At 38.8% G+C, this 27,692-nt stretch overlaps 1 protein-coding gene across 3 annotated transcripts; it reads right to left on the bottom strand.

The window, feature by feature from the left end:
• Positions 1–388: 388 nt before the first annotated feature.
• On the bottom strand, positions 389–27,692 carry DNAJB14 (DnaJ heat shock protein family (Hsp40) member B14). 3 transcript variants are annotated; one of them, XM_030271681.4, is made up of 9 exons: positions 27,328–27,465; positions 25,510–25,640; positions 21,543–21,717; positions 12,489–12,634; positions 9,259–9,444; positions 8,822–8,916; positions 8,065–8,174; positions 6,696–6,868; positions 389–5,171 (listed from the first exon to the last, which is right to left on the bottom strand). In XM_030271681.4, exons 3-9 carry the CDS (start codon positions 21,698–21,700, stop codon positions 5,047–5,049), a joined length of 993 nt encoding a protein of 330 aa, XP_030127541.1. In that variant the 5' UTR covers positions 21,701–21,717; positions 25,510–25,640; positions 27,328–27,465; the 3' UTR covers positions 389–5,046. The 3 variants fall into 3 exon arrangements, with proteins under 3 accessions (XP_030127541.1, XP_030127540.1, XP_041571858.1); XM_030271680.4 differs by lacking the exon at positions 25,510–25,640 and having other exon boundaries at positions 27,328–27,638; XM_041715924.2 differs by lacking the exons at positions 21,543–21,717; positions 25,510–25,640 and having other exon boundaries at positions 27,328–27,692.

Here is a 27,692-nt window from a genome sequence, read left to right as displayed (position 1 = left end):
TTCTGTTGGTCTCAGCCCATTGATCCAGCCAGTCCAGATCCTCTGCAGAGACCTCTTGCCCTCCAGCAGATCGACAATGCCACCCAACTTGGTGTCACTGTGGATTTACCGAGGGTAGACTCAATTTCCTTATCCAGATCATCACTAAAGATACTGAACAGGACTGGGCCCAATACTGAGCCGACGGGACACCAACAGGGACTAGAGCATTGTTGATATCTGAAGATTTTGCTTAGATGCCAGTATCAAATTAAACTTTTAAAAAGTGTAAATTAAAAAAAAAAAAAAAACCTTGGAAATTGCTAATGTTTCTGCACATATAGGTCCAGTGACGTTTCCAAAAAGCTCAAAACAGAAATAAGCCACTTTCTGCAAGTAAGAGGAAAAGGTCATTCAAAAGAACAAATTTATTTGAATACTGAGAATCCATACCTCCTTCTTAATCCAAGCCATGCACACACAGCAATTTGATAAGGACTTGGTCATATTAGAGAGATACTTAAAAGAGAACCCCATAAAATCATCATGTGAGCTTCTGGTAGTATTTTGAAAATGCTACCTGGGACAACCTTGGTCTTCTCATTTATTAAAATATTCCCTACTATACAGTAAATATGTTTAAAAATGCAACTTTTTAAAAATTATTTGCAGCCATGATGCTCAATGATCAATTTTACTTATTTCCCTGTCACATTTTGAATAAAAGCTATGCAAAAGCATCTATGAGATGGCTCCTGTATTGCTATTAATGGGAATTTATTCTCCCATCCCAATAACAGTCATTCTATATGTGGAATAAACCAGTACTGGAGGGAGAAGCGTATCTTACATGAAGGATAACATTGTAACTAAACAGTGTATTTTAGTATTATTTCTAAAAACATGGAGAAGCCCAATACTCAAACCGAATTCCTGCCAGACTGAGCAGTATGGGAAGTATAGTTTATAATGGTGTCCTGCTTTCAGCGGGGAGAGAGGAGTTACTTTTCCTCCAAGCAGCTGGTAGTGCTGTGCTTTGGATTCAGTATGAGAGTAACGTTGGTAACACACTGATACTTTAGCTGTTGCTGAGCAGTGCTTACCCTAAATCCAGGATTTTTCAGTTTCCCACGCTCTGGCAGTGAGCAGGTGCACAAGAAGCTGGAAGGGAGCACGGCCAGGACAGCAAACCTGGATGTGCCAAAGGGCAATTCCATCCCATGGAGCCCCTCATGGTCAGTGTATAAACTGGGGAGGTTGGTCAGGAGCTGCTGACTGCTCATCAGGGACAGGCAGGGGCATGGGTCAGAGTGTGGTGAGCAATTGCACTGGGCATCACTTCCTCTCTCCCTTGTGTCCCTTTTCATTGCTGTTGATCACTGGTATCTGATTTTGTTTCGATGATGAAACTGCTGTCATCTCAACCCACAGGTTTTACCTGAGTTCAATTTTCCCCATCGTGCTGTGGGGGTGAGAGCAGCTGGCTGCATGGTGCTTATCCATGGCTGCGCCCAAACCACAACAAATGGCCTATTTCTTTCCTATATTTATTGCATTATATTTTGTGTAAGTAAGTTATAGCTTCAAGAATTTATTTAATATTACCTGTATTTTTTAAAATCAAAATGCTTTTACTATTACACTTTCCTTCTATTTGACAGAGCTACAAGGAGTCAGAATAACAACTGCTTAATGGTGAATGAAATTTATGAACAAACAACCTTAAAAAATATTCTTGCCCTCCCATTTTAATCCTTTCACAGCATTTGTTACAAAATTATATTAAAAATATTTATTATTTAAAGTTGTCTCTAACGTCTATTTAAATTCATCTGTTACATATTTAGTGCTGCAATGTTCTCCCATTTCTTGGAAACTTGTTAAAAGAAAAATGACCATTTAAAAAACAGTTAAAAATTCCAATTTAGACTTGTTTTACCCAAACAGAGAACTTGTAGGGAAATGTTCATCAGATGTGAACACTGAACTCACTTGTGACTCAGGATGCTCCATAAATAGAACACATATTGATGTTATATTTCAGCAGATGCAAATCACCTCCTTTTTTCATTAGGCTATGTCAGAGTCATGCCAAGATTTTTCTCTTTTTGCCAGGCTTTTCTGCGTGCCCTTTTAAAGGATAAAACCAAGAACCCATGCTCGTGCTATCTTTAACTCTAGATTAAATGAAAGGTAATCACTAAATAAAAACAGTAAGGAGCATGTAGCTAAAATCTTGAGGGATTTTTAGTCAGGCTGTTCAAAAACAGTGTTGTTTTTCTCTTTTCTTTCCAATATCTTATTTTAATGAGAACTTTTCCTTCTGAAGAAAGGTCATCTGAAAAGATTTAAGTACTCCACCCTCTTCAATTTGCATTTTGCTCATGAGAAAATTAATTCTGTACTTTCCAGCAGATCCCCTCAACAAATCCAGGGAAGATATTGACATTTCTGAAGAAAAAAAACCCAAAACAACCCTTCAGACTTGAGGAAAAAAGCAACAATCATGAGGAGAAAAACACCCACTTGAAATATTATAAGAGTGTTTGCAGGCCATATTTAGAGCAGCTTAATCTTTATGCCACAGGACATCACAGCATCCTTTTGCACATTACTACATATTTCAAAGTGTGCAAGTATTTAATCTGTTAAATTCTAAGCAGCATACTTCCACCAGTATAAACATATTATTTCCTTTTCAGAAAGTGCTAATTGCAAGGTAGTCAAATGAAATGTTGCGGTCTAGGTCTTACTTTTAGCCTTATGGGATATCTGTGTTGCCATAGGGCACAGCCAGCACATCATTCCAGCTTGCAGAAGAACTGACAGGAATGGAACCCAGCTGACACAGCTCAGCATCCATCCATTTCCCCACTTCTCACCTGCACCAGAAGTGGCTGCAGGACAGACACAGCCCATAGGATTATTACAGGCAGCTTTGCTAAGACCATCTGTTCACTCTGACTTTACAGTTCCAATATTTGATAAATGTGTTATATATCCTTTTTCCTGTTAACTAAAAGATCACTTGCAAGCTCAGACTCATTTGTAAACAGGAAGGTCTAAGTACTTGTTAAAGCCTTTGGAACAACTTTCTTCTTTTAAGAAGACACAGGAGTACCAGGATGTATTTTGATAGTTTGTTTTCATTAATATAATTACAATACATTCTGGACAGTTACAAAATCTGGGGAATCTCGTTTTCTCCATAGATTTTGATTGCATATTTCAAACAACTGGATGCCTTTCCATTACATCTGAACCCTTTTACTATAGCCTTAGTAAGGGCATTCAGTACAGCAACACATTTTTTTTGTTGTTTCAGCAATTTTTTTTCTGTTTTGTGCCCCAGGCTTTTATGTCCACCTTGAATGCTGGTTTAGCTGCTTAGTTAAAAGCCTGCAGCCAGTCTCATGTTACACCAATTCAAGAGAAGACATTTCCACTGGGACAATTTGGAAAAGGGATATGCAAAATGTTTTCTGGGTCACTTAGAGTAGTAGCATTTAGTGTATTTGTAAAGTCATATCCTGCTGTAGATCAGAAGGAATTGCAATGAAGTCAGACAAAGTATTTAAATTTTCAGTTTAGGAGAAATATTTGGCTCCACATGAACTGATAGCATTGTCCAAAGATAGCAGTTTTCTCAAACAAAATATATTGCCTGTAATACAAGCTATCTGGCATTCTCAAATACAAGAAACATTCCCCTGTATAACACTGTTAAAATGTAAAAAACATCAGCTACTGAACCTAAAAACATTTTCAACATACTTTGATAAACCTTAAGTACATTGTACTTAGCTGCTTCAGAACACCTCTTTGCATCAGCAGGTGTGGCTACATATAGTTTCCATTTCCAGGCCACTGAGTTACATGATCTTCTACGGAGGAGCCAAACAGTAGGCTTGCTCATTTCTACCAAGTCAGTCCAGCTACATTCTGGTCCCAAAAAACACATACCCTACCTCTTTTGACAAGTGATACGGCTCTGACCATAGGAGCACACTGCAAAGCAGCAAAGCATTTAAATAGTTGGCAAAAGGGTTGAAAGGCACATAGCTTGTCCTTAGGAAAATTTCCCTGTTCCACTTGCGGTGCCCATTGAGGAATCAGTATTGGGACCTAGCTTGAAATAAAAAAGTTGTAAGAAAATGGAAGCCTGCCAGGAAAAAAAAATTAGGTTGCCTTTTTTTTTAGTGTTAATATTTTAGTGTTGCATGTTTTCCTCTACCTTTCTGGTGAAAATTAAGGAAGCTATGGATGCATGTTAACCATACATATGGAATTACTACTACTGGAATACCAAATGGTAGAGCTGCTGTAAACTGTTGCAAGTACTAAAAGCAATGTTTATAATGGTCTGTACAGCATTTGCAAATTTACTTTGAAAAGAGACTAGTATAGTTCTTATTTTTCTCAGCATTGCTTAGAAATGCTAAAAAACTACAACAGCTAAACTGCTACTCTACACCAGATCAATTTACCCCAACAGATATTTAGGAATATATGCCATTATATTTAAAAATACCAAGTTCCTCTAAGTGGTAAACCTAGAAGATTTTACATAGAGTTAGAGATAAAATATTAAAAATTATTTTTTTAACTCCACACACTTGACATCTGAATAGGAGTGATGTAATCATACTATTTATTCCATCAGTGAGACAAAATGTAGTATGGAACTAAATTTCTGAGATTTTTAAATAGAAAGTCATTTAACTCATATATACACAAAGTGTTCTTTCCACAGATATTTACATGGCAAATATGTTAGAGGAGAACCACTATGACTAAGTCTCTACAAGTATAGCATCCTTTCTGAGCTATTCTCTCTGCTGAAAGAATTCACAGAAGCTTTGAAGTAAAATCTAAACAATTAAAGTTACCTATATTTCACAGTAGGTAAAGAAGCCGTTAAATGATATTTCAGCATAAGGTTTCTGGAAACAGCTACACAGTAGAGTTTTACATCCACCCTCTTTTCCAGCATCCATGGTGAAACTAAATCTCTTCTCAGTTTCAGGAGAGATAACAGCATAGGTAAGATGTGTGTGTAACTGTAGCTCATCCTCCTCGGTAGAGGCTGGTCAGCCGTTCTAGTTCTTTGCAGTTCTCCATGGACATGGATTCTGCTTTCTTTCGGAGGCGGTCGTCTCGATATACTTTTGCTGCATAAAGTAAGTCTGTTTCTTTAAGGAGAAAGGAGAAAAGATTTTTTAGGTTACAAACTGAATACTTGGCACATGACAGCTGTACAAAACATGCCAGGTTTTAACCCTTGCCCTCTTTTCCTTCTCTCTGTTCTAACTTCCCTCACACACAACCACAACAGCACTGCTACAGTTCTCCTTTGCTAGATCTTTGTAACAAGTCTATCCTTTTGAGCAGGTAAAGCTGTATCAGCCTTCCAGCTTCCTCAGACTTCATACAGCAGTACCTGATAAAAAGAAAAAAACCACACCCTACAAAAATCCCCAACAACAAAATAACAAAAAAAACCCTGTGACTTCTGTCAGACCTCACTAGACATTACAAATACAGGCTACTCTCAGTGATCCTGCATTGTTATTGATACCTCTAGCATCCTGTCTGTGCCCCAAAAAATCCAACCTTAATGTTAAGCCCTTTACTTCAACTGATGCTGATTCAGACTGTCAGTGTTCCGAGCTATTAATAATTAAGAGCTCTCTGTATTATACTGGTGCTCAACAGCTTGACGTTGCTGAACATTGTAATTCTGTAAAATCTTTTTTGTCACTTCAACTCAAAATACAAGACATTCTTAAATGTCAGTTAACCCCAGATAGATTTTAAATGTCAAAGAGATTTAACACACAACAGGTATTTTAAATCCATAAAACCACAAAATCAGCTGTTTCTACAATCAGAAAAAAAACCCCAACAAACAAACAAAACCAAAACATTAGGAGACTCTTACTCAAAATCAGTTTGGGTAGTTTTCACAACCTGATAAATTCCACACTGATGTAATTTTAGCAGTGCTGTTCCCACAGAGCTCACGAAATAGTCACAGATAACAATAAAATTGTAACAGCACATTAAAATTGATGCTGATTTAGAAAAGGCTGGTGGTGCTCTTCAGTATTCTTATGCTGTAACACTGAATTCTAGGTTTCTGAAAAGAAGTAACTCGTTGTATAATACTAGACTGGAGAAACAGATGGCACACTAAACCCCCTTGTTTGACAGGATGTGCTGCCTGTCCTTGGTTGCCTGGAAAAACAGTGTATGTACTGTGGTCCAAGGCAGATTATTTTTTCATCTCTCTGAAAACACCTATGTAAGTTTCTGGTTTATTTATTTACTTATATAGAAGCACCTAGGCAAATGAGCTATTGCCATGAAAAAGTAATGTGGAAGACATGAGAAATCTTACAAATCACAGTGAGTTAAGGAGAAAAGCTTTATCATTATCAATTTAGTGTAGTCTTTCATTTTCTGAGAAATGGTCACAGATAATAAAGCAGCAGGTTAAAATTGCTGATAATTTGCAAATGGTTGTTAGATCACTGAGTAAAATCCAAAAACTAAGTGACACTGGGGACAGTTTTAAAGTGAGAAACAGCACGGGACCTTACACTTACTATTGCATTGAGATATTGTAATAATACAAGCAATTCTTTCTTGCCTCAGGCAATTTATTTTTATAGTAATGCATGATTTCATTAAATTACACATATTAGCACACTTACTTTGTTGCCTCTCCTTCCAACAGTTATTACGAACGTTAGATACATAATCTTCTTCCACACTCTTTTCCACTTTCTGTAATGACACTCCTTTGTATTCATTTCTAAAGTCCTTATTGACATAATAAATGACACCCAAATTTTCTGTCTGCATTTTTATGGTCTGCCCTGTACTTCTGCAAAAAAGGAGGCAGGGGGGAGAGAAAGACTAAATATTAATTTGATTATTGTTTTTACATCACAAGTAGACTTAAAAAACATATTGCCATTACTAAATAATACCAGCACACTCCTAAATTTGCCATTTCAAGATAAAAAATGAAAAGAATGCCTCTATAATCTTCTTGAGAATAAAATCATTGCTTTTACCTAAACACTAAACTTCTGCTGCTTAAACACTTGATCTCAAAAAACAAAATTCCACTTTACTAAGACACTTATTTCATACCTCTTTGGCCAAATATAAGTTTTAATAATAGAAAAATACATTCAAACTCAACAGAAACAGGTCACTATTCTGCAGCAAGCCAGTATAGCATCTCCATTCTGAAGTGTTTGCTGCCAGCCTTGATAAATTAATTTTCCTGATGGCATTCTGTAGATTCAAAATCAAAGATCAGATGCAAACATTTTGGCAGAAAAGCTTTTCTAAGCATTACAACAGCTTAATTGCAGAAGGGAAAAACAACCTACTCCAGAAATAGAGAACTTTGAAAAACAGGAGAAAAGAAACCTTTCTGTTATGGGGCTCTGCAAGGAACTAAGGACATTCAAAACCAGTGTGGTGAGTGGGCTATGTCTACCAGTTAGCTGCACACTTGATTCAAGTTACTTATTTCTCATAAGAAAAGAAGGTTTAAATAGCCAGGTAAGTTTCACAAGTAGAATTCTTCACAACAGAATGAAAATTTTGCCATCACCTAGAATGAAGCAAAGAACAGACAATCTTCCCAGACGTCATCGTGTTTAACACTTAAATAAGGATAAGAAAGTTGCTTTCAAGTTCTTCACCTTCTACAAACACAGATTACCCCCAAAAGAGTAACGAGCCTTAGCAGATTTCAGGTTTTGATTAACTATGTTGGCGATGTAAACACCTTTGCAACGTGCCATGTTGCATGGACCCACTGCCTTGTACTAGATCTCCTAAACTCCAGGTACTGCTGACCTCTTTTCTCCGTAACATTCTCACAGCATGCTCTTCACACCTACATTTTTTTGTTCTTCTTCATCTATACCTTCCCTCCCTTTCTCCACTGTGGGAAATCAAAGATCAACTAATGGAAGACTCTCCACAATGCTTCTGTGTGGGAGAGGGTGATTGCAATACATTCGCCTCTGCTTTAAGGTGATGTTATGAAGCATTACTTACGATCTTGGGTATAAGGCGTAAGGAGGGTTAGATACCATCAACTGGCTCAACAAGGAGACAAAGATCAACACAATAATAGGCATCAGCTGAATGACCATAGAGAAACCTCCCTAAGGAACAAAACAGATTCAGGTATTTCATAAATCATCAAGCAAACAGGTAAATCTGACAATACTTAATGCTAAGTGTGACTTTTTGCTTTAAGCCGCAAAAGCTACTAGGAAAACAGTAACTGCAAACACTGTGGTATTATCTAAACTTTCAATTGCATATACAATATTCACACAGTGCTCAAGCTGCAGGAGTTCACGGGTTAGCACACAAGCAACTACCAAATAAAAGCTGGATTCAGCTATGTTGTATGCCATGATTTGGTCTCATCTGTACAGTGATATGTGATTATACAGGATTAGAGATAATTCATGTAGGTGAATACCGAGCCACATGTTCAATTCTTACCTCAGTCCAAATAAATTTATCAATGCACATAAGGACTAGTGGCCACAATTAGTGGCATATATAGGTTAATAATACCAGTCACTAGTAAGAGAGTGACATACAACAACAGGTTTACAAAATCAGGCTATTACCTTCTCAAATTTGCATGCCTATTTACCAGTCAGTAAGCGAACCACCCACTGAAGTTTAAAATACCCAGCTGGCAGGTACAAATCTTCCTCTACAGTACAAAGCTCCTGTACAATCACAATACTGAAAGCAAATTTTGTAGTTTAAAGCCAATGGTGCTTAAACTTACATCACCCCTCTCTTCCTCCCTCTCGTGCCCGCTCTGACGGTGCTGGTTGGGATGGCTGTAGCCAGCACGACCATTAGAAAATGAGTGTACATTACCTGAGGAAGGAACACCCACATTTAAATCATGTACAAAAATACTATTTAGAGGTCAGTACAGAAGCAACATAAAGCACTTTACATTACTGCACAACAGCACATAAAATGACATTAAGGTATCTTGAAATTACAAAGTTGCTTAAAGTAAGTATTTTAAGCTGTATGATAGTAAGAACTGACATTTTTAGGATTTAGCAACACTTGAGGGAAAAATAAACTTATGCAGATTGTAGAGCTGGGGTTCAAGGCTGGCTGAAATAATTCTACTATTTTATAATGTCATAAACTCTAATGCCACTCTGGGCAGTACATATCGACAATTAAGCTGATGTATACAAATACCTGTTGGAAAGGCCCCTCCAAAAAACATGTTGAACAGATCCTCTGGAGTAATATCTGCTTCACAACCTCTATGGAAGTTAAATCTGCCATTGCTAGGGTGATTACAAGTTTGCTCTTCACTGCCTGTAAGGTCATACTGCTTTCGCTTTTCTGGATTACTCAGCACAGCATACGCATTTCCAATTTCTGAAGCAAGGAATAAAACACAACTCCCATAAATGCATGATAAAAGCTATTCCAGCATGAAAATTGCAATTTCAAAGTCAAAAATAGGCAGCAATTGATGTAATTTACTGTACATTACAAAACAACTACAGTAGAACAAGGTCCAGAAACATCTCCACTTTTCTTGGAATAGATTCCACAAAGTTTCCCACCAATGCTATTCAAAGGCCTTTTATCCTGTTAAAAAAGGCAGAAGGCAGGAGAGCTTTGTTTCCTTTTCTAGGGGAACACCTACCTACCCTTGTGGAAATGTTCTCTCACTGCAGTTACAAAAAAAGCATCAAGCATTCCAAGGAGACTCTGAAGCTGGGTAATTGGAGTTTGCTCTAGCAGCTAGCTTAAAAAAACATCATGGACTCAGCAGGTTTTCTTTGGTTTTATTTGGTAAGTGGTCATTTCTTGGAATGCATCAACTTCATTGTATATAGGAGTGTGAATGTATTTTTCTTCATGCTTTTGAAGGTATTTATGGATTGCATTAATAACACAAAGCTTTGCATGATCTAACCTGAGGAGTAGAACAGGCACGTGTGACAGGAATGTGTGTGTTCCTCGGGCAGTCAGTATGACCTCAGTGTTTGGGGGTCCTGATCTGGATGCTTCTCCCTGTTTATGTTACGGTATCACAAATGAACAGCTTCCATTTTGGCAGTAGAAAGGGAAAAACCCTCACTTAGGTAAGCATGGAAAAATCAGCAAGAAAACCCACATATATTGCTGACTTTAGAAGCTTTTTTCTTGCTGTGCACAGACATAATGATCTTGCAGATTAATGGAAAGTTTGTGTTGCCACTTGATGAACAATCTTCACTCATATCTTCATTAAGTCCTTTCTGCCTTCCTCTCTACTCTCTCCTCCAGACCTCTCTAACAAAAGAGTCTTTTTGCAGCCAACAAATCCAAGGCACAGGGATTATGATTTTCAGTGTTGAAAAGCCATCAGTCGTCAAAAATTCGTCAGAGGTGCAACACTATAACTTCAACACAGGTAAATAAGTCTGTGGCTTTATAATTAATATTTTAAACATTATCCAGTCTAAGCAAAAGTTAATGAGTTTTACCTATGTGTCTTTTAAGATGCCCTTAGGAAAAAACCTAAGCAATTCCTTTAAGTAGAGGAGAAAACCCAAAGAAATGAAGCCTGGTATTTTGCACTGAAGCATGATATAAACTGACATCAGATATTGCTCTGTTGCTCAGTACAAGGATAAAATTGGTAGTAAAAATTTAGAGGTTCCCAAGAATTAAAAACTTAGAGAGATAAATCGGGTCACTGCAAATAAAGTGAAGTTACCACACTGTCACAGTGTGCCTGTTTGTTACTTCCTCTTGATTATCTGGTGCTAATTCACAACAGATTTGATTCCAATATAATTTTCTTTTCAAAAACGACATAAAAATGAAAAAAGTCACTACTCAAAAGTTTCAAAGGCAAGACTTTTGATTAAATTGATAAAAGATGGCAGAAGTTATTATATTTGCACAAACTTTGATTTAAAATTCACTTCAGTGAGACTGCTCAGTACAATAAAAGAGTAGTACTAGGTAGGTCAAGATCTAAGTAAGTATCTTACCTATCATAAAATGCAATTCTGTTTTATAATGTGACCTTTCCTTAAAATAAACCATTATTATGAAATAAAAACTATTATTATGAACTCCTTTCCTCAGATGGATATCATAAACTGATCAGATACCTTTAAAAGAAAACTAAACCATAAATTTACTCAGCCATAGAAAAGGATTATGACAATTTCAATGCAAGAAAATGCTAGTTGTCATTAAATAATTTTTGGTCAATGAGATTCCCCTACAAAATTTTCTGTTCATTTACTCATCTAGTTAAAAACCAGAAAGTGAAATTCAGATGAAGAAATTAGACTTGTAAAAAGTGCTCATGTTAAATAAAATATTAAGAAGCAGATTTTTAACATTTTAAAGATGATTTGAAATGCTATTAACAAGGAACAACTATTTTATTCCCAGGGCCTGAGACAATTTTATAGGAATAGTATCTTTTAGAGCTATCTTCTAGATGACGCAAATGATTGCTATCTTTTAGCATTTCAAATCATCTTTAAAATGTTAAAAATCACATAGCTGTATTAAATGAATCAATAGCAATCAACTTTCCTGTTCTGCTGTATCTACTTTTCACCTGGAATTGTTAATATATTATTATAATTACCTCTTAAAGTCTGTACCAGAAGTCTTGCTCAGGACTTTTTTTTTCTTTTTTTCCCTCCCCAATTTAAGTGTTTTATCCGAATGATTTTTTCAAATGTCTGCATGTAAACCTCACACAAGAAAAAAATAAAAAGATGCACCACGATCAGATTGTTTATGCATTATCATTTCTTACAGATTCACATTCTTCTTCATCTTAGATGAAGCTGTAGTTTCCTTCAAAAAGCTTTTCTTCAATAACTTCCCTTGTGTAGGGCTAAGCTGGGCAGCATTAAATAAGGTCAAGTCAGACTGTATATTTTACCTAAAAAATGGTCAAAGGCAACTACTAGTAAGGCCATGATTGAACTCAGGTGTTTTTATGCAGAAAAAGTAGTAAAACTACACACATACAAGAAATTCTATGGAAGAGGCAACTTAGCGTGGCACATGATTCATTAAAAGTGCATTTTGCTATCAAGGATTGCTTTCTTTTTTTCTAGCTTAAGTACAGTAAAGATCCAAGGCAATATAATTCCATTACTACATTAAGTCAACAACAGTAAAAAAGTGCAATTGGGTTTCACAGATCAAGTATTTGTTCCCTGTACTGAACATCACAGTCAATTTTCTGAAACCAAGCTCTACTGCCAAAGTCCATGTTATTTATCTATACTTCTAATACAACAAAGGTCAAATATTTTCTTGAATAAAAATGTCAGCTTAACAACAGCTAAAAAACACATTTGCATTTGTAAAAATACAAGTGATCAATGCAAATAAATATGTTTTATTTGGATCAATCATAAAAGAAATTTCAAGTAAAAATGATGTTTTACTTTTAAAAGCCTCTGTTGCTCCTGGTGCATGGTTTTTGTCTGGGTGGAATTTCAAAGCAAGTTTTCTATAAGCCTTCTTTAAGTCTTCTTCCCCTGCATCCTTTGACACTCCAAGGACTTCGTAATAATTTTTACATTTCTTTATACTGCAAAAGAAAATGACATAAAATGTTGCAAGCAAAAAGATGTAAAAGTAATGGTTTAACACACAGCTGCAAATGAGGTCATACATTACAGTGGTGCATTATACTACATCTTTTGCTTTCAATATAAATTATTTTTTAAATATCAACTCTAGAAACAAAGAATGTCATTTTTTTCATAATAAACTCACTATTGAGCTTATTATGTATGTTTCTTTTACTTCTACTGTAGAACTACCACAGTTGTAAGAGAGGGTTTCAGTTAGCAACTACTGTAGCATTTCCCCATCCACAATTACATTAATATTGCTGTTAATAATGCATAAAAGAAGGTTCAAAATTTACTTTGCACAACTAGCAGGCAGGAAAATATGTTTTGACTGTAAACAGCAAATGCACTTTGGTATGAAGGATATAAAATAAAGCAAACAATACCTCCCTTTCTCCAAACAAAAGTCAAATCATACCATCACTCAAGCATTCACTTTTCAGAGAATAAAACATGTGAGAATACTTCTGCTGCTGGGAATGCACCTGGAACTTAATCTTTCTCTATGTGTTTAGGTAAATTCAAAGGCACACCTTTAGCTCCAGCAATTACATATTTAGCTCATCTCATATAATCAAGTGTAGCATTTTTTAAAACTCAAACCTCAGAAATATTCTTTTTGTAGGCTGCCTAACCCAGACACAAAAAGCAAAATGTGGAAATGATGCAATGATTTAGTATACTTCACAATACCCCAGAAGAAAGAAAGAGCACTTAGAGGAAAAGAGAGAACATTAATTCTATGGGGGCAGGAAGAACTGATCAAACCAGTAAATACAGCTTAACAATCAAACCAAGTTACTTGGGTAAGAATTCAGAAAGAAAAGGCTGAATCCCAAACTTGCACTGCAGAAATGAGGCACACTGACACGGGGTGCATGCCAAAAGAAATGGGCTGGTCTGAGCAAGAAATAGAAATTACACCCATAAATACTTTAAAAGCTTCATGTGAGTCTCTTCACATGGATGTAATTGTATCTGCATTCTCTTACATACACAAATGTCTATGTAAATTTGGGTTTAATGTTTCCAAGACTATACACAGGGCAGCCATGTGGAAAACAAGGGAGCAAGCAAGCCTTTGGCATTCTCATGGAATGAGAATCCTGTAATTAAGGGAATGTGAGCATCACAAGTATGACCACACCATCATGTGTGGTCCGTCCTACTTCACAAATTGATCAAATCAAGTTTCATTTGAGGGATCCTGCTTCCTGTGCTCAAACACAGGAGCTTTTGTGGAAGCCTCAGTGAAATGCTCACAAGAGCACTGAATTAAATGTATGCAGGCAGCTGCCAACACAAACATCCTGTAAAATAAATATAGCTCATTATATTGAAGTAACATTTAATAAGCTCCAATTAGGAAGGTGATAGAGCTAACTAAAAAGAACATAGTGAATCCATCAAGAAAGGCTGGAAAGAAAAGACATTAAATTATACTCTTGAGTACTGCAAACTATTTTTTGGTAATCTATACAAGCAGAAAGAAGTGTGGCAGTGTACAGATCCCTTAATCCATAGCCTCAATGCCAGGATGACTCATGAACTGTTACCAAGAACAGGTAGCTTTATTTAAATATCAGTATCAAATTAAGCTTTTATTTAATGAAATTGCTTCCTCAGCATTCAATCTACGTTCTCTTCAACAATTGTTTCTAAGCTGTTTGTGGGCCAGACTCTTCAGAACTTTGGTTGACATAAAATTACAGCGAGCTGTCCATGTTTAGCAAAGCTGTTATTGTTTTAGCATTAAAACTCTGGTGTTAAAAATTAATTTAAATGTTTTTAAGCATTGTGCATCCTCAACAACTCTCTCCATCAATAGCATATTGTCATTTTTCATGAAAAAAAAAACCTAACATGGAAGTTTATTTATTTGCAATATATATTCATTTCACAACTCTAGGATGCCAAAAGGAGAAATATGGGGGAAAAAAAATGCAAAGATGCCAACCTGTACTTCTAACTCCCCAAAACCATTTGAGAGTTCCCTCCTGTTCACAACCAGTGGATGTTGCACAGTGGACGACCCTCAAAGGAGAAGCAGCAATGGTGGGTATATACTAAAAGATCTAAAGGATTAATGCAATCACCTCCATGCAACAGCTATCCCGAACCTGGCCCACAAATGAGTAATTTTTATTACTGAGGGACATGTTCAGCCAAGGTATAACATGTTTCTGTTTTTTCTTTGCAAGTCTTTCCCAGTCGTAAATAAAAAATTCTACAAACACAAATGTGGAACATGCATATGCATATGGAAATTTTGCAGTTTAGCAGGACTTTGGATTAGGCAAATCAAGCTTTATAGCAAAAAAAAAAATAAATTAAATGATCTTACAAATGCACAGGGGCCAAAAACCATACCTAAGCCTGGAATTTTCAGCAGTGACGTTGTGCTATAAAGCCCTTGCCACACTCTGCTATTAGCCAACAGTTTTACACCATTGCTTGGCCACTTCAAGGCAAAAACCACCTGGACTGTAAGTTGCCAGCATGTGGTTAATGCAGTTTCCTCCTGGGAGGGAGTCAGTGACTTTTGCCAGGAGGTTCCTGACAGAGCAAAATTCAGGGTAATCGTAACAGGGTAACACCTCAGTTCCCCCCCTCAGATTAGTTCATTTGAGTTCTGCACCAAAATTTGCTCTGGGGATGATGGGACAAGCAAAGATGATTAGAAGGTGATTTCCAATTAAACAAAATTATCAGTGCTTGTGATGTACTCCTGAGAAGCAAAACTTTAATGCATCACAAACGGAGCCTGGTAAGTCAGTTTATCACAGGACAAACCGTGGGGCCACCAGGACTCAGGTCATACATGGCTGTTCAGCCACAAGGCTTCTCTAACACCGCTGGAGCACACAGCCCACCCTCAGATGCCCCAGCACACAGCCTCAGATGCCCCATCCCTCCTCATCCTTTAAAAGATGCTCCAAGTCTTCTTCTCCCAAAACTCCACTCTCCTGATGAGAAATTTCTCTCCAGCTGCTGGAAGCTGTTGGAAGCCAAGGTCAACTTGATCCTTGTCCCTCAGAAGATGCAGATGTTTTTGGACATATTCCTCACCTCTTTACTCTAGTAGACTGACCTCTGACAATCCTCACTCAGCCAGAATCCCTCACCTGCACCACTGAATTATCCTGTGGAGATCTGTCATGGGAAGGCAGGTGGATGGAAAGATCCAATCCTTTCTCACTTTTCTCTGACTACAGGGCACAAAAATCAGCCAGTAAAGGCAGGGAAAAATTAAGGGTAAAACCAGTGGAGATTCTGGAAAAGCCCCATCACTGATGTTACTGTTGGCTTTTTAACTGCACCTGAAACCCCTGCAACACTTTCAGCATGAACAACTTTCTGAATGCTGCATTTCAAATTGTTGTTTGTTTGGTCTTGCTACCCTTAAGGCACTGCAGTTCCTACTGCTAGTTTTCTTGCACACATAAACTCCACACAGACATTTCTTTTTAAAATTCTAATGTACACATCACTTGCTTACTAACTGCCCATTCTGTATTGAATGAGTTATTTTTGTTGCTCTTTATTTCTGGCTTATTTGAAGTTTGATGTTTTAACTGATACTTTGCTTGGGGTTTTGTTTTCTTTTGTGAATTGCTTTTCTTGTATTTTTCATTTCTAGTTGGATCACTTCTGTATCTGAATTACTAGAAAATTATTTCTATTATTTCTCTCCTTGTTGCATTGTTAGTCCCCTGCCAACACCTTGGCACTGTCCTTCTGATTAATAGATTTTCTGGCTGTTCCTGAAATAACACCTGACTTTTACAGAATAGACTTCTCAAACTGCAGGAGAGCAAGTGATGGCCTACATTTGTCCCCAGCCTGTTGACAGAGGTATCTCATCACGACTTGCAAAACTCCACTACCCCAGCTTGCAGCTGACAAGGCACCTGCAGTAGAACTGGTCAGCCAGCTTCAAACTGCAGCACCAACAACTCTGCTGGATGCTGGGCTTCTCTCCATGCTCCGACAGCAGAGGAAGCCCTTCAGGTCCTGAAACATCTCTTCTCACCTCCAGAAACCCTAGGGCTACCACCACTGGTTCTCCTGTGACTACAAAATGATGTGATCTTAATGCTGTGCTTGTCAGATCACTTTTCAAATCTGCAATTCAGATTAGGTCAGTACTGCCAGCTTTTATCGGATTAACAAAACTTATCAGAGATACTTGCCTTACTGTATCAAATACCTGCAGCAATGCACAATCATGAAATTTGGAGTATGATGAAGTATTTCAAAGTGTCTTCCAAAACCTCACAGGAACAGCCCAAAAGACAAATACTTCAACCAGAAGCATGTCCAAGGAGCCACAATTATTCCTCCCAAAGGTATCTGAGCTGAGCAGCACAGTGAGTAGCAATGTGACAAAGTTAGTGACAAAGAATACAGCAAGAGGAAGCTATACTGACTTCTGATCCTAGAGTTGAGCAGAAAAACACAGTAACATGCAGACCAAAATCTATACAGGTCAAATTTCCAATTATGCCAGAGAGCCTGATGCAAATGGTATCTCATGGCTGAATTGGGAATGTGCCAGTCACAGTTTGGGTGACAAACATGGCTTGAAAGAAGTGCTCTGGAAGAGAAGGTCACAGCATTGTCAAGGAACTCACGCTGGTACCAGCATATCCCTAGTTTCTGAAACAAATGCAGCAGAAGTCTTAGATCTCTGTTGCACTGATAAATTCAACAACACATTAGGGTGCTTGTCTTACTACCTTGTTCTTGGATGTAGCTGATCAGTTTGTTTCTACTGTGTGTATGACATGAAATATTAAAGGCTGTGTTTACATCAGCATACTTTTCTCCAGATTTTATTTAAGCTTTTATTTTAGTTACAAGCTTTCTGACAAAGTCCATCACGTCTTCTCTGCCACTTTTCTGTGACAGGCTCTATGACTATGATTTCCACCTTAATTTCTCAACCATTCAATTGGATATTTCAACAATTCATGGTAACTCTACAGCCTAATTAAAGGCATGCCCTGATTTCTTTGCTTTGGTGGTTTGGCTTTTTTTAACACACAGATTGCTCTTATTAATCCACTTGCAATTAATTATCTTCTTGACTCTATGCTAGAAAAAAAACAATACCTCTCTTTTTTTGGATTTGCGAAAGTGTCAGCAGAATGCCTGGGAAAAGTCAGTCACACAACTTATACTCCTACTTTGATCCATGAAATGCGTAGAGGCAATTTTTTGGTTCACTACATGGATTCAAATCAAGTCTACTGATTATTCCTGACCACTACTTGATGACACTTAATACTGTCTTGCAAGGTTTCTACAGAACTCATGCCTCTAATTTGTTTAGTTCTATCTCAAAGATCCAAATACAAAATTTGATTCTTATGCTTTCTTCTAAGAAGTAGGCACTGGCAAGGCAGGAAAAGCAGTATTCCACAAGACCACAATGCAAATTCAGCATACTACTAATCATGGCAGTTTTCTTTCAGATGTCAAAAAGGCAACATGCCATGGCTTATTGACTAAAAAAAGAGACCAAAAAGGTCAAACACCATGTTCATTTTAAGATCATTTAAAGAGAGCCTGTATAAAACATACAACATGAAAATGCTTAATTTTTTGTCATGCACATGATTCTCACACATTTGTCTTAAGCTGACATTGCTTGTGTAGCTTTCAGCTGCCTAGAGATTTCTAGGGCACTTGCTCTAAAAAGACATTAGGTCTGCCGTGGGTCCTAGCATATTTGTGCTTGTCTCCTGTCAATATCTCCCACATGCAGGTCACCTGAGGGTGTTAAGGCAACTTGATCCAGTTTTCAGTGACAAGACAAGAATCATTAAGAAAAAGATGCACGTACTACAGATGGGATTTTCAAAGCATTTCCACTTGAAAGCAACAAAGTGCTGTGGTATCTCTCAAACTTCAAACCGTCACACTGAAATAGCGAGCGTGGCTCCCACAAAGAGCAGCATTACCCAGCACTTATGCAATCAAAGGAAATCAGCTTGCAAGCTCATGTAATACTCTACAGAACTGTAATGGCAACTTGCTAGTGATCGGTGTCCCATGTGTATGTGGAAAAAGTAAAGGCAGCACAGAGGTGCTTGTTTGTACTCATAGCTACTCACGCTACTAGAGTAACCCTGATGAAAATTAATGCAGCTAAATTAGTTACATTGCTCCAAGCATGTCCTCACTATGCTTCTTAAATCTGCTGTCACAAGCAAATTCAAGATAGCTGTACAATTCCAGGAACTTTAATCAGTGATCCAACCCAGGGAGCTCAGAGTCAGTTGCCCTGTCTGACAGCTCACTGAAGCTTATAACAAAAGCATTGGAAATGGTATGGAAGTGTAGTTGAAAGCAGAAGACTGTACTTACGTCCACATTCAGTTACTGAACCAAAAACTCCTAAAGGGAAGAATATTTGAGGATAATGACGTTTCGAATCACGCACATGCAAACCAACTCTGTTTGTGCAATGTCCAATTCATGCTGAGTGTCAGAATTTATTGAGGTTTGAAGGTTTTGCTTAGACCTTGCTGTCTATAAACTTCTTTCCTTACAGAAAAAAAAAAGACAACAACTGGGCATGAAACACTGTTTAAAACCACCTCTTTTCACGCACTATTTCTTTAACCAATTCAAACATCTGGAAACCATTCCACTGCGGTACAGCAGAAGCATATGGTGGTGACAAACTCTATTCTCTAAAGAATACCCTCCCCAAAGGGGCATGTTTCATTTAATTGGAAAAACCTGGGGTCTGACTGAAGCAATATCATATGCTGTCTGTGATGTTTCCATCTAGAAAGCTCATTCTCACTGTGGTTTAAACATGAACTTTCTCTCAGTTATCATCACGGAATGTGTTATATTTTTCCATTTAGTTTTAGCCCATTGTTTGTATTTAAGTCTACTCTCCTTGGCAAGGTACGCATGTTTTTTAATTTGTAGCCACAAATTTTTTAAGTGGTTTATGTCACTAAATAGTAACATGACAAAAATTTCAAAACTTCCAACACGAACTCAAAACTTGTTCTGTTGATCACTGCATATCTAAACAAAAATTCCATCTCTCTCTAAAGGCTCACAAACTGCTATATTAAAGGATGGCAGAATTCCCCAACCAAAGGTGAAGATATTGTTTTAACACATGATTTTAAGTGGTATGTTAAACAAACATGGGTTGCTCTGTAAAGTATTGCAATCGCTTATTTTGCAAAGATCTTGGTAACTTTTAAAACGCCATATTCAGCATTCAATATTCTTGAAGCAATGTTGCATCGATATTATTCTCAATGTGCAATTCTTGAATATCCCTAACTCCGGTCCTGATCTCAACAAACTGAATTAAGTTTATATAGCATCTAACAAATCCCTTCAAGAAAGCAATACCCAATACCACAAAAGCCTACCAGAGAAAAAAGCTAGCTCTACAGCACCACTTTAGTCAAGACAAAGTAGGTAACATACCTTCTGCTAAAACAAACAAACAGACTGATCTTGCAGGGAACCTGATGTCGAAGCAGACTGCAGCTCAGAATGGCATGTCACAGGTGAGTGACTACTGGCACCAAGACAGCCTTCCTTGCAGCAGCTTTCTGGAAGTGTGCGACATGTCTTATTTTGACCTAAGCCACATTTACAGAGGACTTCTTTCTGGATATTTTGTCTTACACACACATTCTACATTCATTTTAACAATTGCTATGAAGTAGCCAAAAACATACAGGCTTATCCGGGTTTTACTTTAGATGTATCACAAAGGGCAATAACATTAATTAAGTGGAGATGATGGTACATGAAAAGCTCTAGTAAATAACACCAAGAGGACAACCATGTGCCATGTGAGAGCTGATGCTGTCTACCTGCCTGAATGCAGAGCTTCTGTATCAACAAAGAAAAAACTACTTCTTTCCTCACTGTTAGCACAGCTGAACAGATTACTGAAATTCAGGAAGATCCCAAGATCGTATCAGCAGTAACACACATTTCACAGATGCACAGAAACCCCTCTCCCCGCCCCAAATTTCTGTTATGCACAACATCCAACATACACAAACTAGGAGACAGGGACCTCTTGATTTCCCTTCAACCTCCCTTAAAAATATTTGGGCTAGGCTCATCTGAAAATACTGGGGTTTGAGGTGTGCAATTTCTTTCCTATATCCATATTCCTTTAGCAGAAACCTGGGCACATACGAAAAAATATTTTTCTTGCTCCTACAGCCAGCATATGTGCAGTAATAACATGACTTAAGACTTACTTGCTTCAAAAGGGCATTTTTATTGACCTTTGTTTATTTTCATACATCCTTTCCTGATGTCACCTCATCTTAATACTATCAAGCTGCTCTAAGCAGAGTTTATACTACAACTCAGACTGTATGTTCCAATGCTTCTCAGACACCTTTACATCCAAACTAAAATCATTTTAACAATTGTCTAACACCAGCCTGTCTGGTCTTAGATTAGCTTGATTAGATTAGCTTGAAAATAAACTTTAGGAGTGAGCATGTATCTTTAGTATAAAAATACTGAAGAGAAACACTGTCCTGCAAGTTGCACAACAGAATTTTCATAGCTTTTCCCATTTACCATGAGATCTACTCAATAACTATTTTGAGTATTATTTTTCCATAAAGTAGCCTTAATAGTTAGAAGAAAGGAATAGCATCTTTCATGCAGAAAGTGATAGCGTCTCATTTGGTGATTAAAAGCAGCAAAACTCTTCCTTCCAGACAAAGTTCAGTGCAAGTAACCCCTCTGAGCTAACCTCAAACTTCCTGTGGCTCCTTTAGATGACAGAGTTGAAAGGGTAAGTACATAATACACAGAATGAAAAGCAGTGACATATTTAAGCCATACCTTAATACTCCTTCCATTTGGTCTTTGCTGTAGCCTTTTCCACTTTCACCTGCAGCAGATGCATTGCTCTCCTTTGTGCTATTTGGCTTACTTTGATCACTGTTACTGGCTGGTTTTCGGCAGTAAGCGCCTCCCCCAGCAGTACTTCCATTCTTCATAATAGCTTCCAACAAAACTATAAAAACAACAGTATATCATAGTATCATTACAGGTATTAGTGATTAAGTCAGGGCTCTCAAGTATTTTAGATGAGAGCATCACATTACAAGACTAGCTGCTACATCCGCCTTCCCGTCAATCACCACTTTGTGTCACAGGTGTTTCTGCAGCCAGTCTAACAATTCCTTTTCATGGCAAAACTATGGAAAAGTGTTTCAAAATTAGTGACCAGACTCCTCCCATCCATCTCTGCCAAGGTACTGTAACCCGGGAGAGAATTTGTCCAGGTGCTTCATTTCTAGATGTTTTTTAGAGGCACCGAACCTGTGCCTTGGGGTGAAAACATCTGGACACCTGAATAAGCAACTGCAAATTGAAGAAGGGGAACTAACCTTACGCTCTATAGAAAGTGCAAATTATTCCACACAGACATCAAGCCCATCTCCAGCACTTTTCAGTTCCTACAGTACATACCTATCAATAACCTGAGTCATTAGTGCCACAAACTGATGCTCTATTCCTTCCAGGCTATATCATCTGAAATTCAAACCACTGTTAAAATGCCACAGAAAAATCAGGACCAGCCAAGTACACCCAACTCAAGACCTGAATCTTGAAAACCAGTTGGCTTCTGCTAGTTCTTGAAATCTTCTTTCATTCCATGTTCCAGCAGATCTCAAATTTAGCAGTTTTAATAAACATTATATACAAAGTCTGGTTTGTCTTTCTGTATATAAGCCTATATTTTGGGGGTATCTGTCTTAGCAATGAATCAGAAACAATACCATTCTAACATAAGGGACTGCACACAAAGTACAATACAGATCTAAGATTATTAAATATTCCACCTTTCCTAAAAACAGATTCCTTCAGAACAACGTGGCAAACTACATAGGCTAAATATTTTTCATAAAGAAAAGGAGTTACTATCTGCATTAAAAATGCACTAAACTTGCTAAGGAAAAATATCCCGTGCACTATGAAAGCATAGCACTTTCTTCTAGAAAGTCAGTGGGAAGAACCCTTAAGACTTTTCTCCTAATTAAAAAAAATAAATTCTTCTCTGCCCAGCAGGGTCTTTTTTAGAGCAGCGGCAAACTGGGATCCTACATATCATAGATGGTGTATCACAGGAAGAAAAGAAAACGGAGCTTTGTTGAAAAGGAGAGACACCACTCCTTAAAAGCTCCCCAGTATTTACTTTTACATTCACTTATTAGTGAATAGCTACGCTCAGCCTGAAAATGTCAGCTGACTTCAGAGTCAGTCCTGCCCTCCGCCTGCCTCAGCAAGACTCATGGATTGATCAGATTGGGCTCTTTACAGCAGATACAGAGAAACAACTAAGCTTTTGATGTCTAGTTGTAACTGAGGGCATGCTCTCACTACAAATTAAAGCTGGAGCTTGAAAACAGGAGAGCTAGAGTTGCATTATGGATTGTAACTGAAGAACATATTCAATATTTGCAATACTTTATTCTAATATCCTTCATTGTGGCATATGAAGTTCTGAGGTAAATGAAGTAGGAACAACTCCAACGAGGTGACCAGGTCTGCAGATCAAGAACTAACCAAGAACAGAGCTTTGAACAGACAGTGCCCTGGGAATGAAAGATTTCAGCTCAAATGTGCTCCAAAGAAGTGCAACCAAAAAACAGAACAAAAAAAAATTATTTTTCTATCCAGTGAGTATGACATTTAACAGTGGCATCACATAGAATCCTACTGAACATGTGGCCTTCTTGAAACAATGCTTACTCAAAGTTTTGCAGTTCCTCCTTTTTATATTGGTATTGCTCTAGAAATTTCTCATCCCTGCACCAACATTTATGCAGAATCTGTGGGAGCAGAAATGGCAGAAACACAGGCATGGGCGACGGTTTGCATTTTTAACATCCAGAGTTTCTTCACAGCAAGCATGGCATTATGTCTCTTAATGAATAGGTTTGGTTGCAGTATGCTTTAAACATCACTATTTTCTAATCCCCTTCTCAGACCTCATAATGGAGCTGCCTTGCTGAGAATACAATGCAGGATACTTAAAAAAATAAAATTCAAATATATCAGTGTGAACTTCTTAAAATAGCAGGACACAGCATACACAAACATGCCATTGAAAAGAGAAAACCACACAAAGGGTATGGGTTCATTGTTTCCTTCAAATAGAAGATACAGTTTAGATAGTAAAAAAATACTCTGACTCTTCCATGAACTGCTGGTGGTAAAACCAGCGGTTAAAATGTAATACTAACACTGCATTTAAGAAAACTTTCACTGTGCAACTAGTATTTCAAAATAGGACATACGGGGAACCAAAGACTTATTTTGTTAGCAGGTAAGAGAAAGAATCTTATCTCTGAGTGTGTCTGAAGCCTCTCTTGTGTGTACTATTACCTGCTGTTGAATGAAAGATCCTTGGACTACATTTGATTCCATTATGCATTGAACATGACCCCTCTCCCCCCCTACTTTCACTAATAGAAGAATTCTGTTTAATTCAGAATTTGTCCTAATGCAACAGCCTAAAAACTAAACTGACATGCTCCCAAAAAATTTGTTTTTAATAGCAGCATCAGAAATAGGGTAAGAAAATCTTAAGAAGCACTAAAAAAATAAAGCTTTCCTTAACACTGTTTTGTGCCTTCAAACAGAATGGCACCTAGAAGGGACACCTTGTCCTTTGTTATCTTTAAACTTACTCTTAAAAATCTTTTTCAGACAAGCAATTAGGTTCTGTTCAGTTGCAAGATGAATCATTAGCAAAAACCAAAATCAAACGATTTTTTGAATGGCTGAAGCGTAAAACAATTTTCTAGCAAAGAATGACATCAGCGTGGACACTGCTACTATGAAGTCATTAGCTCAGTATCATTAAATAAGCACTGACCTTACATTTCACACTAGGAAGGCCTTAAAATAGCACTGCTGCAGTCAGCCTATTTCAGGCAGAAGCTTTGTTTAGCAAAACTAAACTTCACTGGTGACTGAACTAGTGCTGAATGCCCTTTAAATGTAAATGTTGCCAAAAGCAGATCACACACAGTATTGTTTTAGAGACAACAGTTAAAACCTATTCTCTGCCCTTCTGTAATCCACTACAACATCAGGAGGAGGAAGCTCCCACCAGTAAAAGATTCAGCATTACCATTCTCATTGCTTTTATGACTGACAACTTCATTTGTGAAATGGTGGGCAATTGTTCTCAAAACGATACTAAAGGTATACCACACTAAGAATCTGCAACTTCAGTGAGAAACTAGTTCAACTACCTTCTAACCCACACTCCAGAGAAAAATAATTGAGCAGAGAGACAATTGGGGTTGCACCACATTGTCCTAGCACCATAAAAACCCAACACATTATGACTGTAAAATGAGAATTTATGTTAGAACTAAATGGGCTCACAAAACCTTAACTGCTTCTTTCTCTCTGGTATGTCCTATGACACATTTTTGATTACCTGAATTATGAATTACAGGTTGGATTTTTTTTCCTCAAGTAGACCCCCCAACTAAAAGATGCCAATGAGAGCAATTTAATTTGTTCTTAGTGTAAAATGCCAGTTGTAATTTATTGCAGCCCTTCTAGAGCCTGTCCTGAAAAAAAGACAGTCTGTGTCCTTGCACTTTACTGCACTTTTAAGAGGGCCATTTAAGTTCCTCAAATTTTAAAACCAAAATAAAATCAATGAGTTGGTGTTGTTTTGGGAGGAAATGAGATGACTTTAAAAGATTTAACAACCTCCACTGATAGAAAACTGAAGCACAGAGATATTAGATGTTTACAGAGTCCCCTAATTTCTAAGTACCTAGTTCAAATCAGGCCTAGGGCCTGAACTTTTTCAGTGGTATTAGGGCATCTGCAATTCTCTTTAGCTTCAGATGGAGCTTTAACTGCCCACCAGTTCCACAAATCAGGCCCTTGTTTCAAGCTGAATACCTGAAAAACGAAGCACAAACAATTAGCTGGTCACTAATGGAAACGGTGTGAACTGCCTTATTTAACATCACATAGAAATTCTGTGAAGCTTTTAGTTTCAGAAGACACAATTCCCCAGATTACAGCCCACTACCACAAGGCCATCTTCTTTTCCCCAGGTCTGTGCCTCATTTGTGATTGACTTTGCTAATTTCCACAGTGAATAAAACAAGTGTCCTACAGACAATAGCCTAATTAGCCAGCTATTTCTTGCACTTCTTCACTTTATAATGGTGATTATGTAGTGGCAGTCCTACTTAAAAAACCCCCAAATGCTCAAAACAAGTCAGTTTCTTTCCTGAAAGCTCCTTTAACTCTTATCTTTGAAATATAAGATAATAACAAGCTGTGTGAAGCAGACTAAGCTATTTGCTCTCCTTGGTGAAAGAAGCTGAATTAAAGTCCTCTGACTTCCTGCCTCCTGACCAACACAGATTCCAAAAAGCTCCAAGTATTTTCATGCATGTCATGTTCTCAAGCCACAGAAATTTAAGGGAATACGGCAACATCCATGCTGTCTTGTAGGAGAAAAAATAAACACTTGAAAAAGTAAGCACTAATTTAAAAAGAAAAGTGCCAGTGAAATCTTCATTTATTGTTTGCATTTAAGAAGTCAGGAGATAAGAGGCCCAAAAATGTTCCCTGCATCTCTCCACAGCAACTTCCAAAGATTTGGCCTCAAACTTCCACTGCAGAAATGGCAAATGCTGAGGCCTTTAAGTGGTACAGGGCGCTGAAGTTGTTCCCACTCCTTGCACAGCACAGACCACGTAAGTGAGAACCAGAGGAACGCAACAAGTCCCTGCTGCATCCAAAGGTGTTTTGAGCTGACATCTGGCACTGTGTGACAGAAAGGCTCCAAGATAGTTCTACATACAGGGGAATAACAGTTCTACATACACTGAAAGTTACTAGCATTCTTTTTAAACAATTATTTCTAAACACTTTTCACTAAAAGGTTGCTACATATTTTTCCACTTTTTAGTATAGAATAGTCAGAAGAGCTAATTAAGTCTTGGTGGGCACCACATATTCCATTTTCTCTAGGAAAGGTAAACCCCCATGCAATTCCTATGTGGCCGCTGTACGACCAAGAGGGAACCAAACCCAAGAAAACCCAAACCACAAGTATATTAGAGAATGAAGATATGGTCCACTCTGGAGCTGTAGCTCTCACTGCAAGCTGAGAGAGGGGTGACTCACAGTGACAGAAAAGAAGCCAAGTCAGCCTGTCTCGGCCTGGGGCCTGAAATGTCCTGATGTTAATCGGGGCTAAGCCTCGTCTGTACGGCCGCGCTTTTACTGACGGCTCTAGGGAGGAGGGGGAATGCAGGCGTGGAGCCGGGTCGGCCCTGGGAGATCCCCGCTGGCACCGGGGGAGGCAAACCCTCTCCTGCGCAGCGCCTGACGCCAGAGCCACGCACTGTCGGGGGAAGGCAGCTGCCCGGAGCTGCTCCCGGGCACACACTCGGCCCCGCCACAGCCCCGGGCCGGCTCTGGGGCCGGGTCCCGCTCGCCTGACCGGCACGGCCCCCCGGGGAGGGAGGGCCCCGAGCGCCCGCCCTCCTGCGGGCCCCGCGGCCGGTCCGGGCTCGTCCCGACAGAGCCGGGCCGCAGCAGCGGGAGCGGGGAGGGGGCCGGGCTTCACCTCGGGCCGTCTCGGTCGGGTAGAGCTTCTGCGCCTTGCCCAGAAAGCGGAGGGCGCGGTCGCGGTTCCCGGCCTCCAGCGCCTCCCGCGCGATCCCGATGCACTTCTCGGCCTCGTCCCGGTTCCCCTCCATGGGCTTCTCCTTCCGCCGCCTCCGCCCGCCGCAGCGCAGAGAGAAGGGGCCCGAAGCCAGCGCGGAGGCGGGCGGGGCGGAGGCGCCGAGCGCGGCGCGGGGCGGCAGGCGGGGCTGCGCTCACTCCGCAGGGCTCATCCCGCCGCGGCCCCGGCGCTGCCGCAGCCCCAGCGCGGCGCTCGCACCGGCGCCAGCCCGGCCGCCCCTTCCGGGCCCGGCCGCGCATGCGCCG

This window comes from Taeniopygia guttata, chromosome 4 (assembly GCF_048771995.1).
Source record: "Taeniopygia guttata chromosome 4, bTaeGut7.mat, whole genome shotgun sequence".
Taxonomy (NCBI): domain Eukaryota; kingdom Metazoa; phylum Chordata; class Aves; order Passeriformes; family Estrildidae; genus Taeniopygia; species Taeniopygia guttata.
This window is presented reverse-complemented; position numbering and strand designations above follow the sequence as displayed.